The sequence below is a fragment of the Vidua macroura genome, chromosome 15, assembly GCF_024509145.1.
Source record: "Vidua macroura isolate BioBank_ID:100142 chromosome 15, ASM2450914v1, whole genome shotgun sequence".
NCBI lineage: Eukaryota > Metazoa > Chordata > Aves > Passeriformes > Viduidae > Vidua > Vidua macroura.
The window spans coordinates 19,043,899-19,058,673 of NC_071585.1; the positions used below are offsets into that span (position 1 = coordinate 19,043,899).

At 43.4% G+C, this 14,775-nt stretch overlaps 1 protein-coding gene and 1 long non-coding RNA gene across 2 annotated transcripts in view; both read right to left on the minus strand.

Annotated features, from left to right (window-relative positions):
• Positions 1–1,594: 1,594 nt before the first annotated feature.
• On the minus strand, positions 1,595–5,862 carry LOC128814749 (uncharacterized). Its single transcript, XR_008439470.1, has 3 exons — positions 5,501–5,862; positions 4,722–4,882; positions 1,595–2,381 (listed from the first exon to the last, which is right to left on the minus strand). It is a non-coding gene; the product is annotated as an uncharacterized LOC128814749 (long non-coding RNA).
• Positions 5,863–6,288: 426 nt separating this feature from the next.
• The window catches only part of JAKMIP2 (janus kinase and microtubule interacting protein 2), a 42,708-nt gene continuing 34,221 nt past the window's right edge, over positions 6,289–14,775 (minus strand). The window contains exons 21-22 of the mRNA XM_053991303.1: positions 14,304–14,376; positions 6,289–9,823 (exon numbers count right to left, since the gene is read on the minus strand). Coding sequence (XP_053847278.1) covers positions 14,326–14,376 — 51 coding nt within the window. The 3' untranslated portion in view covers positions 6,289–9,823; positions 14,304–14,325. The remainder of the gene's footprint in view (positions 9,824–14,303; positions 14,377–14,775) is intronic.

Sequence of the window (14,775 nt, forward strand, 5' to 3'; positions counted from 1 at the left end):
TTTTAATGTTGGTCCTTTCCAGAGCATGGGTGAGTTATCAGCATCAATTGCTGTGAACTTTCAAATCACAGTAAGGTGTTTTAGATTGGGAATTTGTGAAAGGCAGTTTGTTAGTCATTTCCCTATGCAAGCATATAAATGTTGCATCTGTTATGATAAGCTTTGAATGCCTGAGACTGAAATCAATCTGCATCCCAGATGTGCTAATGCCTTACCTGCAATGCAGCTTTTATGCATCCATAAAACATATTTAATTCTAAGAATTTCAGACCCATAACTGCCAAATGAACCACTCACATTCTGTGAAGCTAAAATCCTTTTCCCTTTCCCTGTACTTGTTCCATTGCTATGAAGCAAGAGATTTCTCTTGATAGAACATGGCTAAGAACCTGGCAGGTTACTTTTGCATTGTGCCCCTTCTGATTCACTGTTAGTGATTTAACTTTCTATTATTTTTGATGTATACGTTGATACAGAAGTGGGAACCTGTGTGTGTCACCCACACATTTGTGCAGGTTAGGTGCAGGTTGAACAGTGTTAGGTACCATATCCATTGTTTGTTCTTACAGGTTTAGACTAAGTGGCTGTCCCTCAGAATATTCAAATCCTTCATTCAGTGACTAGGCTATCTGATAAAAATCCAAGTAAGAGATACCACAGTAACTTCTGAAGTTTCTGTGCTGAGAATGTAAAAACAGAGGTTTGTCTTTCCTGCCAAGCTGGAATTCTTGAATTCTTTTCACACCCCCTATCAGTTAAGCAATTGTAAGTACTGGCTGGCTTAAAGAAGGATCTTGGGGGAACTGGCCACTTTAAAAGTTCTCTGTTTCATCTACAAAGAAGCTCAAACTTCTGTAGGTTTTTACTATAATACTTGGTTGATTTTGCTGTTCTTATCTCTTTTTAATTCTCAGAAGTGAAAGTTTGACACGAATGCTTTCTATCTGTATTCAAAACCAAGAGTCTGTTTTGAGAGAGTTGGTTCTGGATTAAGAGGTTTACACAGAGGGCTTTCCCAGCAACACCTCTGGAACTCCTAATGCTGCAGGGGGTCTGACCTCCAGCTCATACAACTGCCCACTGCTCTCCTCTGGCTTGTCTTATAGACATGTAATACGTATGCATTAATTGTGTTAAGGAGTGTGTACCTTTTCTGTAATTTTTCTGTAATTTACTTTGTTTTAAACTTGCTTAGTAATAGTTTCTAATGCATTCATGTTTTTCCTTTGAGTATCACTACCACTTTCCACAACAATAAAGAAAGGACCAGATTTTCCTGGCAGAGCTCTAACAACAAGGGCAGCTATGGAACAACCCAAAGTGGAGTGCTGGGGACAGTGCAGGCATCCATGAGTGGTATGCAACTGAGGAAGCATTGCCGTGAACGGCTAGTACCGGGCTATGTTTTGGATTTGTGCTGAACACAGAGTTGATAATATAGAGTTTTTGTTATTGCTGAACAGGGCTTACAGAGAGCCAAAGCCTTTTCTTCTTTTTGTATGGCCACAATGGCAAGGAAATTGGGGGTGCATGGGAGGCTGGGAGGAAACACAGGCAGGACAGGTGACCCAAAATGACCAAAGGGATACTCCATACTAGATGATGCCATGCTCAGTATCTAACATGGGGGGAAGAAGGAGGAAGGGGGGACATTTAGAATTATGGCATTTGTCTTCTCAAGTAACCATTGCGTGGGATGAGGTGCTGCTCTCCTAAAGGTAGCTGAACACCTGCCTGCCATTGGGAAACAGTGAATTAATTCCTTGGTTTGTTTTGCTTGTGTGTGCAGCTTTTGCTTTACCTATTAAAGTGTCTTTATCTCAACCCATGAGTTCTCTATCTTTTACCCTTCTGATTCTCTTCCCCATCCTGCTGGTGGAGGAGTGAGCAAGCAGCTGCATGGTACTTTGTTGCTGGCTGGGGTTAAACCATGACAGGTTCTCCTCATGAAAAACTGTTTCACACATTCTACACCGATGACTAATGATATTTTTGTAGTTTTGAATATTTCTCTGGATTTAAATTAAGGAGAGTATCACAGCTTGCAAACTCAGGACCTAAAATATAACAGCATTCAGTGCTACTTGTCAAAACAATCACGTAGAATCCTTGGCTTCCATTCATAAACACCTATTTTAGATGACTAATGAAAACACACTGATTTTCCTGTGTGCTGAGCACTTCCAAATTTGCCATTTTCCCACCTTCTTTTTCAGTGTAGTCTCTCCATTAATCCCAAAAACCATCCACTTGTGTTCTCTGCATGCCTGGACAGGAGTTCAGATCACTAACTTGGAAACTGCTGTTGAAATATGTTGTCTTCTGCCAGATCTCAGACCTCCTTTATCTGTCTCCAGGAAGTGAAGCTCATTATGTTTCCCCTGGACCATGCAAAGCAGAATAATAATCTTGTTTTATAAAGTATGTTTTGTGTCATGTTAACATGACTTAACTTCTGGGATGGTTGAAAACATACAAAGAATGTACAAACAAAAGACTGCCAGTTCCATTCAAATCTCTGAATGCACATAACCATGGCTATTGTAAAGAAATCAGAATTAATGAGTCACTGATTCTTACTGCAGAAGGATCTTGCTGAAGATGATCCTTTTTTTATCACAGTTTGTTGTTAAAGGAAATGATCTGCTCAAGACCAGAGCATTTACAGCACTTGAGTCAGCAGCTGGTATCCCAGCACATGAAGAGTTTGTCTCGCTTGCTTGGGGACTTGAAACTTTACTGAGTGGGTTTGTTCCTCTGATTGTGACATATGTGGCTTAAATATGCATGGTTTTTCTGTGTCTGAGGCAGTTGGGGAATATGGACAATTTATAGCATTAGGGTTAATTTCTGCATTGTACAAGGTAGGTTGGTGTAGTATAAGGCCAGAAGTAAACCCAAGAGTTGTCATTAATTTAGGTACAACAGGAAGCAGGGTTGGTGACAGGGTCTCAGTTAGGGCTCTGGACTCAAAGCCCTGCAGGCTCCGGCCAGGCGCTCCAGGTTCATCAATGCCAAAGCTGTTTTCTCTCCCAGTCATTATCATGTAGCTAGGTCTGGAAATAGTAAATGACACAGGGATAAGATGACAGTGTGGATTAGGATTTTTAGGGTTAGGGATCTGGAGTAAAAGAGTTGTTGACCTTAGTTAATAGATGACCCTTGTTTGGCCCATGACAATGGGGTCACCTGCTTGGTTGCTGATTGCTTTTAGTTCTTGTGTCCTGGGGCTCAAAGGTATCAGTTGAGTGTAGTGCTAGTTGTGTGGGCTCTGTACATCTCACTATATCGTTTGTTATATAACTGACTGGGAACAATTAGGCACAAATGAGTGGGAATTAGGCACAAATGAGAGGGAATAGTGTTTTCATCTGCTCCAAGGTCTCAGTAAGATAAGACCATACAGGGATTAGTATTATGGTCAATGTTCAGGATTGTATTTGGAGGTGCTGAAGATTTGTTACTGGTTCTTGAAGGCTCCCTCTTTATATTGAGGAATGTGACTCCCTGACAGCTAATCCATCCCCAAGGGAGTGTCTGGTGTGGAGGAGCCTGTTTCCTGCAGCTGGGGTCCTGCCTTTGAGTGCACATCAAGCCCACCGGGCGTGTTCCAGTTTCAAGATCTGCAGTGGACCAGAACTCCGTGCAGCATTTGAAGATACAAATGACCATGAAAATGGTACAGTGACATTTTCCAATCTCCGTGTTTTCCCTAGGTATCATTAAAATGGCATTCAGTTGTTGAGCACTGACCTGTAAGATCCCTCCCTTGGCAGAAGTGCCTCTCATAAATGGTAAATGTTAGTCTATAATTAGAGAGTCTGTAATCCATAGATTAGTGGCTCCGTGCTCTAAAGTCTCCATCTGTTGTACACACTGAAATCATTATATCTCTAGTCTCAGTCCTGTTTCAGGCTTCTAAAATGGTTTTCACAGGATTTTCTTTGTTGTGCAAAGCAGCTTGTTCATGGCTGGCACTTGCTGTCCAGTCATTGGAGCAGATGCAGCACAATGGCCTCTTGTCAGTTTAGCACAAGCTATGGGATGCATCTCTGCCCAAGCAGGAACAGAGCTTTGAAATGTATATTTTGGTCATATTCAGACTTAGCCCCCCTCAACACAAAGCAGATGGCACATTGCCAGTTTTTAGGGCTTTTACTATGTTTAGGCAATATCCCAAACAATGGAAAACTGTTGCCATCCAAAGGGGCTACAGAGACAACCCAGAGACCTTCCAATGCATAGTCAGACTTCACTCTAGCCATGAGCACTCACTGTGCCTGCTCTGGCAAAAGCTCAGTCTGGGACAGGGCTTAGTCCCTTGCTTGCCAAAGTGTTTTATGATCAAATACCAGACAAAATGGAGATGCCTCAAGGATGGCCCACACAGCTGCAACCTGGGCCTCATATGATCACCATACACGCTGCCTGGGACAGGCTGATGTGTTGTCATGTACCAGGGACAGACTCACACCAGGCCTGCCCATGGCTTGTCCCAGGATAGTCTGCAACTCCCTGTCAGTTTCTCATCATTTTATTGTCTTGTTGCTGAAGCTACCTTGCAGCTGTCCCAGAGAAACACCCAGAGCATTCTGGACTTAAAATCTGGTGCAGACTTCTTGTTATTGTCATAAAAAGGATTCCCGGGATGGCCATGCTTCCATGTGTACACAGGAGACAGCAAAATCAGACATAACAGATGTTACAACACCTAGGCTTACCATTCTGGCCTGTATCTGTACAGGATGCAGGTTTTCTTGCACTGTATCTTCATTCCATCACAAAGTACTCCTGGTTTACTCCAGCAGGTGTTCAGGCTGGGAGTTCATGCAAGAGCTTTTCTACGCCCCTCCTGATCCAACTCCCATTACCAGCAGTTTCCCTGAAATACATTTCTAATTTTATTAGAGATTTTTAGAAAAGTGAATGCCTCGTAGTCTGGTCACTGAGCAACTGCTGTGTTGCACATCATTTGGTGTAAGGGATGTTTCTATAGGCAAATGAGCTGCACCCCACAGCCTTATCCAGAGAGGATCCTCAAAGTCCTTCTGAGCAGAGCTCATCCCACAGGCTCTGTAGTACACATCTATTTTATATTGCATCTCTATTATCTTTAATTCTAAATTAGTGTATTTTAATATTAAATGCTCCTTCCATTTTTTTTCCAGTCAAAGGAAACAAGACTGCTTGGCTCAAGTTCTTTGCTTCACTCATTACTTGAAGATTATTATGCAAGGGAAATGAATATATTTGAACTCTCTAATAGTAGATAACTAAATCTAGATCCAAATTTCTGTGTTTTGGACCTACTTAATGTGTTTCAGTCTTCTAAGAGCACTTTAAAGATATGAATTGCAGTTCTTGTGGACTGGATCTTGGGAAAGATGATGTTTGGAATTTTTTTAGTAAATACATTAATGTGCTGGGTTATTCTGTAACAATCTGATATTCTTTAGCTTAGATTTCTTGAGTGCAAAAAGGACGAGAGAGGTATAAATACCTGGCTTCAAGTCTGCACTTCCAAATGTGCTTCCCATTTACTTTCTAAGATTTTCTTGACAATTTTCTTCCCCAAGGGCTGTTTGGCAGCACACACAGCTCCCTGTGCCCTCGGACTCGAGGTGCCGGACAATTTGTCCGTGTGACAACCACTGCCGCTGCGCACTGCTGACCCACTCCTCGAAAGGAAATTATTCTATGATTTAAAATTCATTTTACGCAGAGAAATTGCAAAAATTTGATGGGGAGGGAGGCAATTCCAGAATCTGAGGCTGTAAGGGCCGAAGGTGTGGCGCTGACCCCCGCAGTGAAACAGAAGCGGGGGCCAGCTGCGGCCCTATAGCCGGTCACCGCCGTTACGGCTCTGGGGTTAGGTCACTTCCACGAGTTACGCTCACGTCCCTGCGCTTCTACCGAGACGTTCCAAGCCGCTCTGTCCGCCCTGGGCCCGCTGTCCCCGCGCTGCCCTCTGGCGGCAGGCGCGGAGAGCGGCCCCCGGCCCCGGCTCGGCCCCGGCCCCGGCTCGGCCCCGGCCCCGGCCCCGGCTCGGCCCCGGCCCCGGCTCGGGCCCGGCCCCGGCTCGGGCCCGGCCCCGGCTCGGGCCCGGCCCCGCCTCGGGCCCGGCCCCGCCTCGGGCCCGGCCCCGCCTCGGGCCCGGCCCCGCCTCGGGCCCGGCCCCGCCTCGGGCCCGGCCCCGCCTCGGGCCCGGCCCCGCCTCGGGCCCGGCCCCGCCTCGGGCCCGGCCCCGCCTCGGGCCCGGCCCCGCCTCGGGCCCGGCCCCGCCTCGGGCCCGGCCCCGCCTCGGGCCCGGCCCCGCCTCGGGCCCGGCCCCGGGCCCAGCGGAAGCCAGCGAGCGGCGGTTTTTGTATTTAAAACTGCGGCAAGAGCCTTCAATAGTTCCCAGACCGTGCGCCGCGGGCTCCAGAAAGGCAGCAGCTTGCTGTTATGCTTTGTTTTGGCTGGCAAACAGCAGTAAATTCACCCTTGGCCCCCGCTGGGACCGCTACCTGCCGTCCCTTTTCCCAGTGATCACGCCAGGATCTCGATCACTCTTTAATCGGTGTACTCCCCACCCCAGCGTAACCCCCTCACCCTCGCTGTGTCCCAGCCCCCCGCGCCCCAGCATGTGCTTCTGTAGCTCAGCTTGAACGTGATTCCTCTGAACAGGCTCCAAATATGCTGAATATCTCTGTGAATGTAAAGTGTTGGGTTTTTTTTTTAAAAATGCTGCTGTTTTATTTTTTATACAAACTAAAACACCAGAGGTCATTGAATCCTATATTAAATACATAAATTAAAAAATAACCATTCATAAAACTTTACATACAATAAGGATTCTCTCCTACACGTTAATACATATAGTACAGGTACATGTCCAGTGTTTATCAAAGGGTCATTCTGCGAAGTAATTTACAATTTTGTTCTGGAATAGACACCAAAAAAATCTGGAACAAAAAGTATATATAAAACCACAGAGGTGCTGATGTGAGAGAGCGTGGGGGAAGAGAAAACCCTTTGGATCACCAGCAGTTTGTTCTCTGAGCCCTGCTCATGTCAGGAGAGCCTGGTCTGGGCAGTCCTAATGGGATGCCACAGAACTGAAAGCTTTGCGTTTCAGAGGATGTTTCCCACTGAGATAAAGGTAGGCGGCTGGAAGATGAACAACACCTAAAAAAAATTCTCCACTGTCCTCCAGGCACATCAGTAAGAGAGGATGGACCTGTGAGCCAGGCTGGTAACACTGCAAGAAGTACCATTTCCTTACTGCAACCCCAATTACCTAAATTCATCTCATGTAACCAGGCCCTCATCTGAAGTGCTTAAATTCAAAAAATAGTCTTCAAAGTCTTGTAACTTGGTCATTGAGGAAAAAAAAGCAAGTCAAATTATGGTCAAGCTGATTTGTACTACCTTCTGTGGCTCACCTCCTGCTTTGGCAGGATGGATAGCCTGGAGTGCTGCTACTCCTGAACAGCCTTGAAGGGATGCAAGGGAAGCATCCAGGGCTGTATTCGCTGTCCTCAAAGGCTGCAGTAAATTGATTTTCATTTTTCTTGTTGGTTTTGGGGAGGGGAGGTTGGCTGCAGTGACTAATCTGAGGGAGGATTCCCAAACCTTTGCTTCAATGAACATCAGGACCAGCAAAAAGCGCAGGATTAACATTCCTAGGAGAGCGAAGGGTCCAGAAAAAAAAGAATCAAAAAATTAGCTGCCCATGAGTCGTGAAACTAAACCTGGAGGAATGTACCAGCTGTGGCAGCTACACAATCTTGATTCAGTTCCCCATGCCTAGATTGAAGTATACTTTCATAAACTACAGCAATAATTTCTATATACAATAGGGAATTGGTAAGTATATGCATATATATATATATATGTACATATACATATAGATGCGTGTGTATATATATACACACACACACAGACAGGAAACTCATTTTGATCTAGCTGATAGCAGAAAGTTTGTATTAACTCACATCAGCATGTATGTTTTAGGCATGGCATGTGTTACGCTGCAAGCAGAGTAAAGCAGCGGTGGTTCAGCTCCCTGGAGAGAAGAACAATCTTTGAAAAGTTTGCTGCAGTCAGACTACCAGCCCCCATCCCACCCTGAACCCTTGGGAATGCAATACCTGCATGCATATGAAGGAGGAGCTCTTTGAAAAACTCTTCGAAAGCCCCTTAAAAGCTTCTGATGTGTGTAAGATGTTGGTACATGTGATCCCTGCTTTGAAGGTGTAAGTAATGCACAAGCTGTATTCTGGCCCTTAATTTTCTAGTTTCTAGTACAGAAATCCATTTCTTCCAGTTAAAATTAAGGCTCCATCGCAGAAGACAGAGCCTTGCCACAGGAATCCAAAGTCTGAACAGGCAGGACTCCATTCCCCAGGAAATGAAACCAGAGGCACTGAGAAGTGTACTGTCAGCCCATCAGTGAGAAAGGGAGGGTGGGTGCAGCTGGCTGCACTGCTTCCCTCAGCACAGGACCCCTCACAGTGATTGCTGTGGGCATTATGTTCCTCAGGGAGTACTCTTCTGAAAGAGTACTAGGGTGCATGGACCTGCATTTCTGACAAAGTTCTGGGTGCATGGACCTATGACCTCAGGGAAGCAGCACAGCTGGGTTCCAGGCTTTGTGATTACAGAGGTAAGTAATGCATTCAAATGAAAACTACTTTTAGTTACTCTTACCTGTGGAAAAATCTAAACAGACTAGCAGTATTTCTTATTTGTATTAAGGTTGTGTTCACAATGTTTTTCCCCATTTTTGGTCTATGTATCAATGATCAGGAAGCCAATTAACAAAGTCAGCTGACAAGCTGAACCAAAACATTTTTTCCAAGCTGGGACAAAACAGTTGGAAGCTGATGCTTTATGAATCATGTCACATGGATAAGGGGATTAGCATTCCTCCGTGTCCTGTCCTCCAACATTTCTTCTCTTTCTCAGAAGCTACTCTGTAGGTCCAATTCAGTGATCCTCAGTGGTTACTCTACAGTGAAACCAAGTATAGTCATTATTATCTCAATGGCAGTCTTTAAAGAATATGAAAAGTATCTGATAATAGACAGGCTGTTCTTCATGGAGGGATGGTGAAGAGAGATATGGCTTCAGCTCCACTGGAAACCCTTCTAATGCCATTCACCCTCTTCTTCCATTCCTTGGCCAAGGCAGGTGGTGCTGTGTAATGATCTCAAGCACCAAACATGGTGACCTGTCCTGCCCATCCTGCAATAACGCAGACTGTTTTTTTTTTCCTTTCTTTCTTCCACATTGCAGCTGTCATTTGTTCCTGAGGTTAAAACCAAAGAGGGAGAGCTGGAGTCCCTGCAGCGAGAAAGCCACACACTTCAAATTGAGCACATGGTTGTCAGCATCTCTTGAGTTTCTCCTACTCTGATCTGCTCATTTTTGATCCATTTGTCAGATGACAGGGTGACATTTAAATGATTGCCCTGCACAGCAGGAATAGATTTTTCTATTGTAACTTTGGTTCCATGCCCAAGACACACTGACTTGATCAGCTGAAAGTGGTTCCTTCCCTTTACGTTCTTCCTAGGTGATGTAGGTTGTCAGTTTATTTTTCTTCCCCTTTTGTAATTTCAACATACAGGATTTCATTAGATGCAGCATATATAATAGTTTTAGACAGGAATTGTCAGGTAACAAATTTTGAGTGATGGCTTCAAAATACAAGATGGTTGCAGTCTTGGCTACAGGTTGTTCATTTTTATACTTTTGAAAATAGGTGTAAACAATATTCTCTTCATCAAGGGGTGGAAGCATTTGCCTTTATAAGGACTTATCTATGTGGTCGGGCACTCTAAAAGTTTAAAAAAAAAAAAGAACATCTGTATCAGATAAGGTATAAGTTTGTTCCTCTACCCACCTATCCCAGATTTGCCAAGATACAATCAGTATCAGTCAGGAAGCTGAAAAGGCTAGTTCTTATAGCTATCAGTGTGAAACTTGTTCTGTCTGTATGAAAAGCACTTGTGAGAATTCTGTGTATTTTGATACGCTTGTCCATTTAAACCCCACAAAGTTCAACCCTGTGGTGCATAAAAGTCCCCATGCGCATGTTCACATGAGTAGTATGCGTAAGTTTCAATGACTCTTGAACCAATGATGCCTACATTCACCTGTAACAAGAGCCATGGCAGCAGGCAATATCCTTGAGGTGTTAGAGCAAGCTCAGAGTTTTGGCTAATGCAGCACTGAGGCAAACAGAAACTGCTGCTGTCCTGAGAGAGCCTACCCTACCTATGGAAAATAACTTTGGTTCTCAGGTTTGAGACCAGGGAAAAAAGGGCATCTTTTGTTTTTGTTATCTCAGCATTCACGCCTACATAGTAAAATTCACTAGGTGCAAAATCCACACAGACCACACTTCCTTATGTGATCACAAACAAGTGAATATGTATGTTCACAAGCACAGAGAAAATGCAGGTAGGAAAATCCCATATAAACAGGAATTAGAGAGCTTCTGGTCTGGATACTGTATCTGCTGCACATGGCTTCCTTCATTTGCACATTCTTGTCCTTTGTTATTGAATACAGCACTAAGTCAAGTGTTCACTGTGGGTGAGAAGGAAACCAGAAAGTATCATCTGTGACTACACTGTGGGTTTCTCTCTCCTGGTTAAAAGATCGGTAAAGGATAAGCTGCACCAAGGCATGAACAAAACCAAAGATTTTTCACCATCAAGTGGCTCCCTAGGACGAGCTGGGCTTTTTATTTGTTTTGTCAGGGATCTGTATGAAGTCCCTTATGATAAGGCTAAGACAGTTCACTTGCATCCAGTGGAAGTAAACAATTTTACAAAATATACAGCTCAATAGTTGTAAGAAGAAATGCTGATGGCACACTCCCCATGCCATGCTCACCTTTGCACCTTTGCTGAATTAAATCACCTGGGTAGGCAGGTGTTTTTTAACACGAATGGGCAACACAAATCAATGTTAGTTATTCTTTCCAATTCCATGTATTCCAGCCTTGGAAAATATGACTTTGCTAAAATCCCTCTCGATCTTGCCAACACCATTCCCAAATTGCTTGTGTCTGGAGATTTCCCCTCAGGTGTTGAGGGGAGAGGATCCCATAGAGGAAAATGCAGGGGTGAAGGCAGGGGATGAGGCGCTTACCATTACCTTGTTTTTGAGGAACTGCTACAAGACTTGATGCTTTGCACCTGTGGAGTGACTGGCCTTGGTAAAACACTCTACAGGTATCATGCGTGCTGTGATGCTGGGCCTGCTGCAGCTGTCTTTACAGTTCAAGGGAGTTCACAGCAGTGCAGATCCTCTGGAAAAGCATTGAGTTTATATATCCCCCACACACACCTCACCCGTAAGATTTTTCCACCTTCCTAGTCAATGTTGATTCTCTAAATCACTGTATCTCCGCCACTGTCATGGCTCTTTCCTCTGTCACTCAGCTCACCGTAATCCATCTTGTTGATCCCTACCTGATGTTCATAAAGCCAAATTTGTAAAAGCAGGATGGGAAAAGCAAAAGAACCCTTCATCTCCTGGGTGGTCGTAGGAGTGCCACAACTCTCTAGCAGGCTTTACGTAGCCCACATTTCAGCTCCTGCTGATGCTTCTCATCTTCTCTATGGGGAACTAGACCCCTGTGTGCTCCAGGGACCAGCCATTATGGAGCAACAGTGACTTCAATGAGTGAAATTCATCTTGGCATTGTAGTTAGAGCAGCATTCCTGGGCTCAACAAAGTCATTTCCAAGGGATTTACACCTGCTAAACCTTAGGTGTTATGTAAAACAAGAGGAAAACCCATTGAAGGAGACTCGGCCAGAATGGGGGTTGGAGGGTGGGGAGAGAAGAGGTGTGGCAAGGAAAGTGAATTCCTGACACAGTCCCTAAGGGATCCATGTAAATTCCCCTGCAATGACATCAGTCAATTGTGCAGCTGGGACAGTCATGTCAGCCCTAAATGACAGCACAGAAATGTTTATGTTGTTTTGACTATTAGTCCTGTTCAATGAACACAACAGCAAGGTGTGCATCAGCTCCATGAAGAGCGAGAGCTGAACAGGACCCAGCAGCCCATGGAGGCAGGATGACTCCAAGTGAAAAATAGCGAGCCTCCTAGAACTTAGGAAAAATATAGAGTTCTGACCTTAAGCATCTCATTAGCTTTTCTAACCAGCCAATACCTGCCCTCAAATTAGGCCAAAAGGATATAAGTGTTATCAGCAAATGGTATTGGTAATACAAGAACGTATAAGCTTCTCACCAATTCTGTAGCTGTACTAGAAGAGGCAAATACTCACTAGAGAACCAATGCCATACCCACACTGGTGGGAAATGTAGGTGCAAACTGTGTATATATAGAAAACTCTGAACCTCTTATTGCCCAAGTTTTTCTCATATGCTGCACCAAGAACAGCATATGAGAACGGAAAAAGGACGACAGTACAGGCAAATGGAAAAAAATCATGCAGGCAGGTTCTCGCAACTGTCACTACCAGTTCCTGTGATTTTTCAAGGTGCACCTTAAATCCAATTTTTTTTTTTTTTTTTTAGAATCTCCCTCTAGGTTCACTGCTTATTCTAGACTCATAATTCTGTGGTACAGTAAAAAACACAGTCATATAAAGTTATTTGCTACTACTGTGTACTGTGAAAATCTTGGTTTCTTAAAATTATTCTGTCCATAATTTGGTCACTTCAGAAGAATTTATGACTTTTTTTCTCCATTATGAATAAGTAAGAAACTGTGAAGTCAAACTTTCACCAGTCAAAGCTACCTAAAACATCTCACAGCCATACCATGCTGTTCTCAGACATCCTGCAGTAGCAACACAATTAAGTATGCAGTCATAACTTAGTGTGTTTCATAATAACTGGATCAAGGCAGTATGTTTTAAACAGCAGCAACTTGATAATGATACTGACTCTTGTTCACAAGAGCTGTGATCACTGATCTGTCCATGTATCTCCTAATTCTTCTCTATGGGTTGTTTCCCATTCAAGCCAACCTCCATGTATATTGCTGCCTCAGCCCATAGAAACATTCATTTTGAGGTCTGGCCAAACAAGGACACAGTGGATTCCAGCTGATGTGGATAATTCTGAGAGTTGTCTCTCCATCAGCACAAAACTGCAAATGAAAGCTTTGATCTAGCTGAAATGAAACACAAAGTAGGGGCTTTTCCTTAAAGGGAAAAGGAAAACCCACCAAACTGGACCCATGCCTTTTAATTATAATCAATACCTTGAATTGTATCTGGAAACAAAGAATACGCTGGTACAAATGATGGAAGGGCATGGCAGAACATCTTTCACACAACTGTATCTCAGCTTGTCTCAAGTAGAGAGCAGAGGAATTATTCATTGACACAGCTGAAGCCAGAGCCAAGAGAGACTGAGAAATGTAATGATATGGGTCTGTCCCCAGATCAGAAAATTATGCTGTCATTACATGTTCTTGAGACTTTAACATTATGTTTTCTATGCTATGTTCTACTTTTGTTATCCTGGATCAAAAGAAAAATTGTCCTAGCTCACTCAGCATCCTTGTTCTGGAAGTGGCTAGCCACAGAGAAAAATGGGACCATTATATTCTCTGATTTATTTCCCCATCTTCACATTACCTTTTGAACTCTGAACTTTCAGGTGCTAAGCATACTGTGACAGGCTTCTTTAAAACTTGCATCCTTAACTATGAATTTTTGTTTCTTTAAGCTTATCACATGGTAATTGTTTGTATTAGACAGTGAACAAGAGCAAGCTGTCTGTCCGTCTGTCCATCCATTCTATGACAAATGTTTTAGACCTCTCCAATACCTCCTTTTAGTAGTGTCACTTCCTGAGCCACAAAAATCCTTTCATTTCTCTGTCTTTCCCTTCCTGTCTCTCAGCAGCTGATCATTCTTCCTTGTCCTCCTTTGTATTTTTCCTGCCGCTGGACACAGAGCTCTGGCTGTTTTAAAATCCTGATCTCCATCCTGAGTGTTAGTTCAGAGTGTGTTTATGGCCGAAGTTATTTTAAGTGTTTTCCATCTGCATCCCTTTGTAAACATCAACATTAAATTTCCCCTGCAATTCCCTTTGCTTTTTGATACTGTGAAATTCCTTGTTAGCTTTTATTTTTACAATTATGAATAGCACAAGATCACCAGCAACTCAGCAGTACAACTCCCTACTGTGAACTATTACAAATTGACAACAACCTGCTGCATTTGCTGACTCCAAACATCCACAAGAACACACAAGGATGTGATCCTCCACTCTGTGCAAGAAGTGCTAGCTTTGAGGAAATAAATAAAACAGTCTTACCTTTCCAAGAGGCACATTGACATCAAGGCCAAAGAATAAAGGCAAGAGAGAAGAACAAGAAGAGAAATAGAAACTGCAGAAGAAAAATAAGACTGTGTAAAAATGAAAGGTAATGGCATTGTAAGCATCATAATTATTTTTGCACTCTATAGAACAGTTAGAATATTTATTAATTCAGAAAACACTGTTATTTCCCTCGTTATTTCTGTAAGTACCATACCACCTCCCAGACTTAGAAAACAGATCCAAATAATTTTGGTGATGGATTAAAATTGGCACCATATTGAAAGCCTGAGGTGGAACTGTCACATCGTGATACACCATGGGTTGACAAGTCATAAAGCTGGATAACAAAAATAGCATGCGTAGTATTTTTAAGCATGTTAAAAGACAGTGGCTGTAATCCATACTAGAAATAGCCTGGATATATAAATACATAAATATATATATGTACACATGTATGTTTATAGGT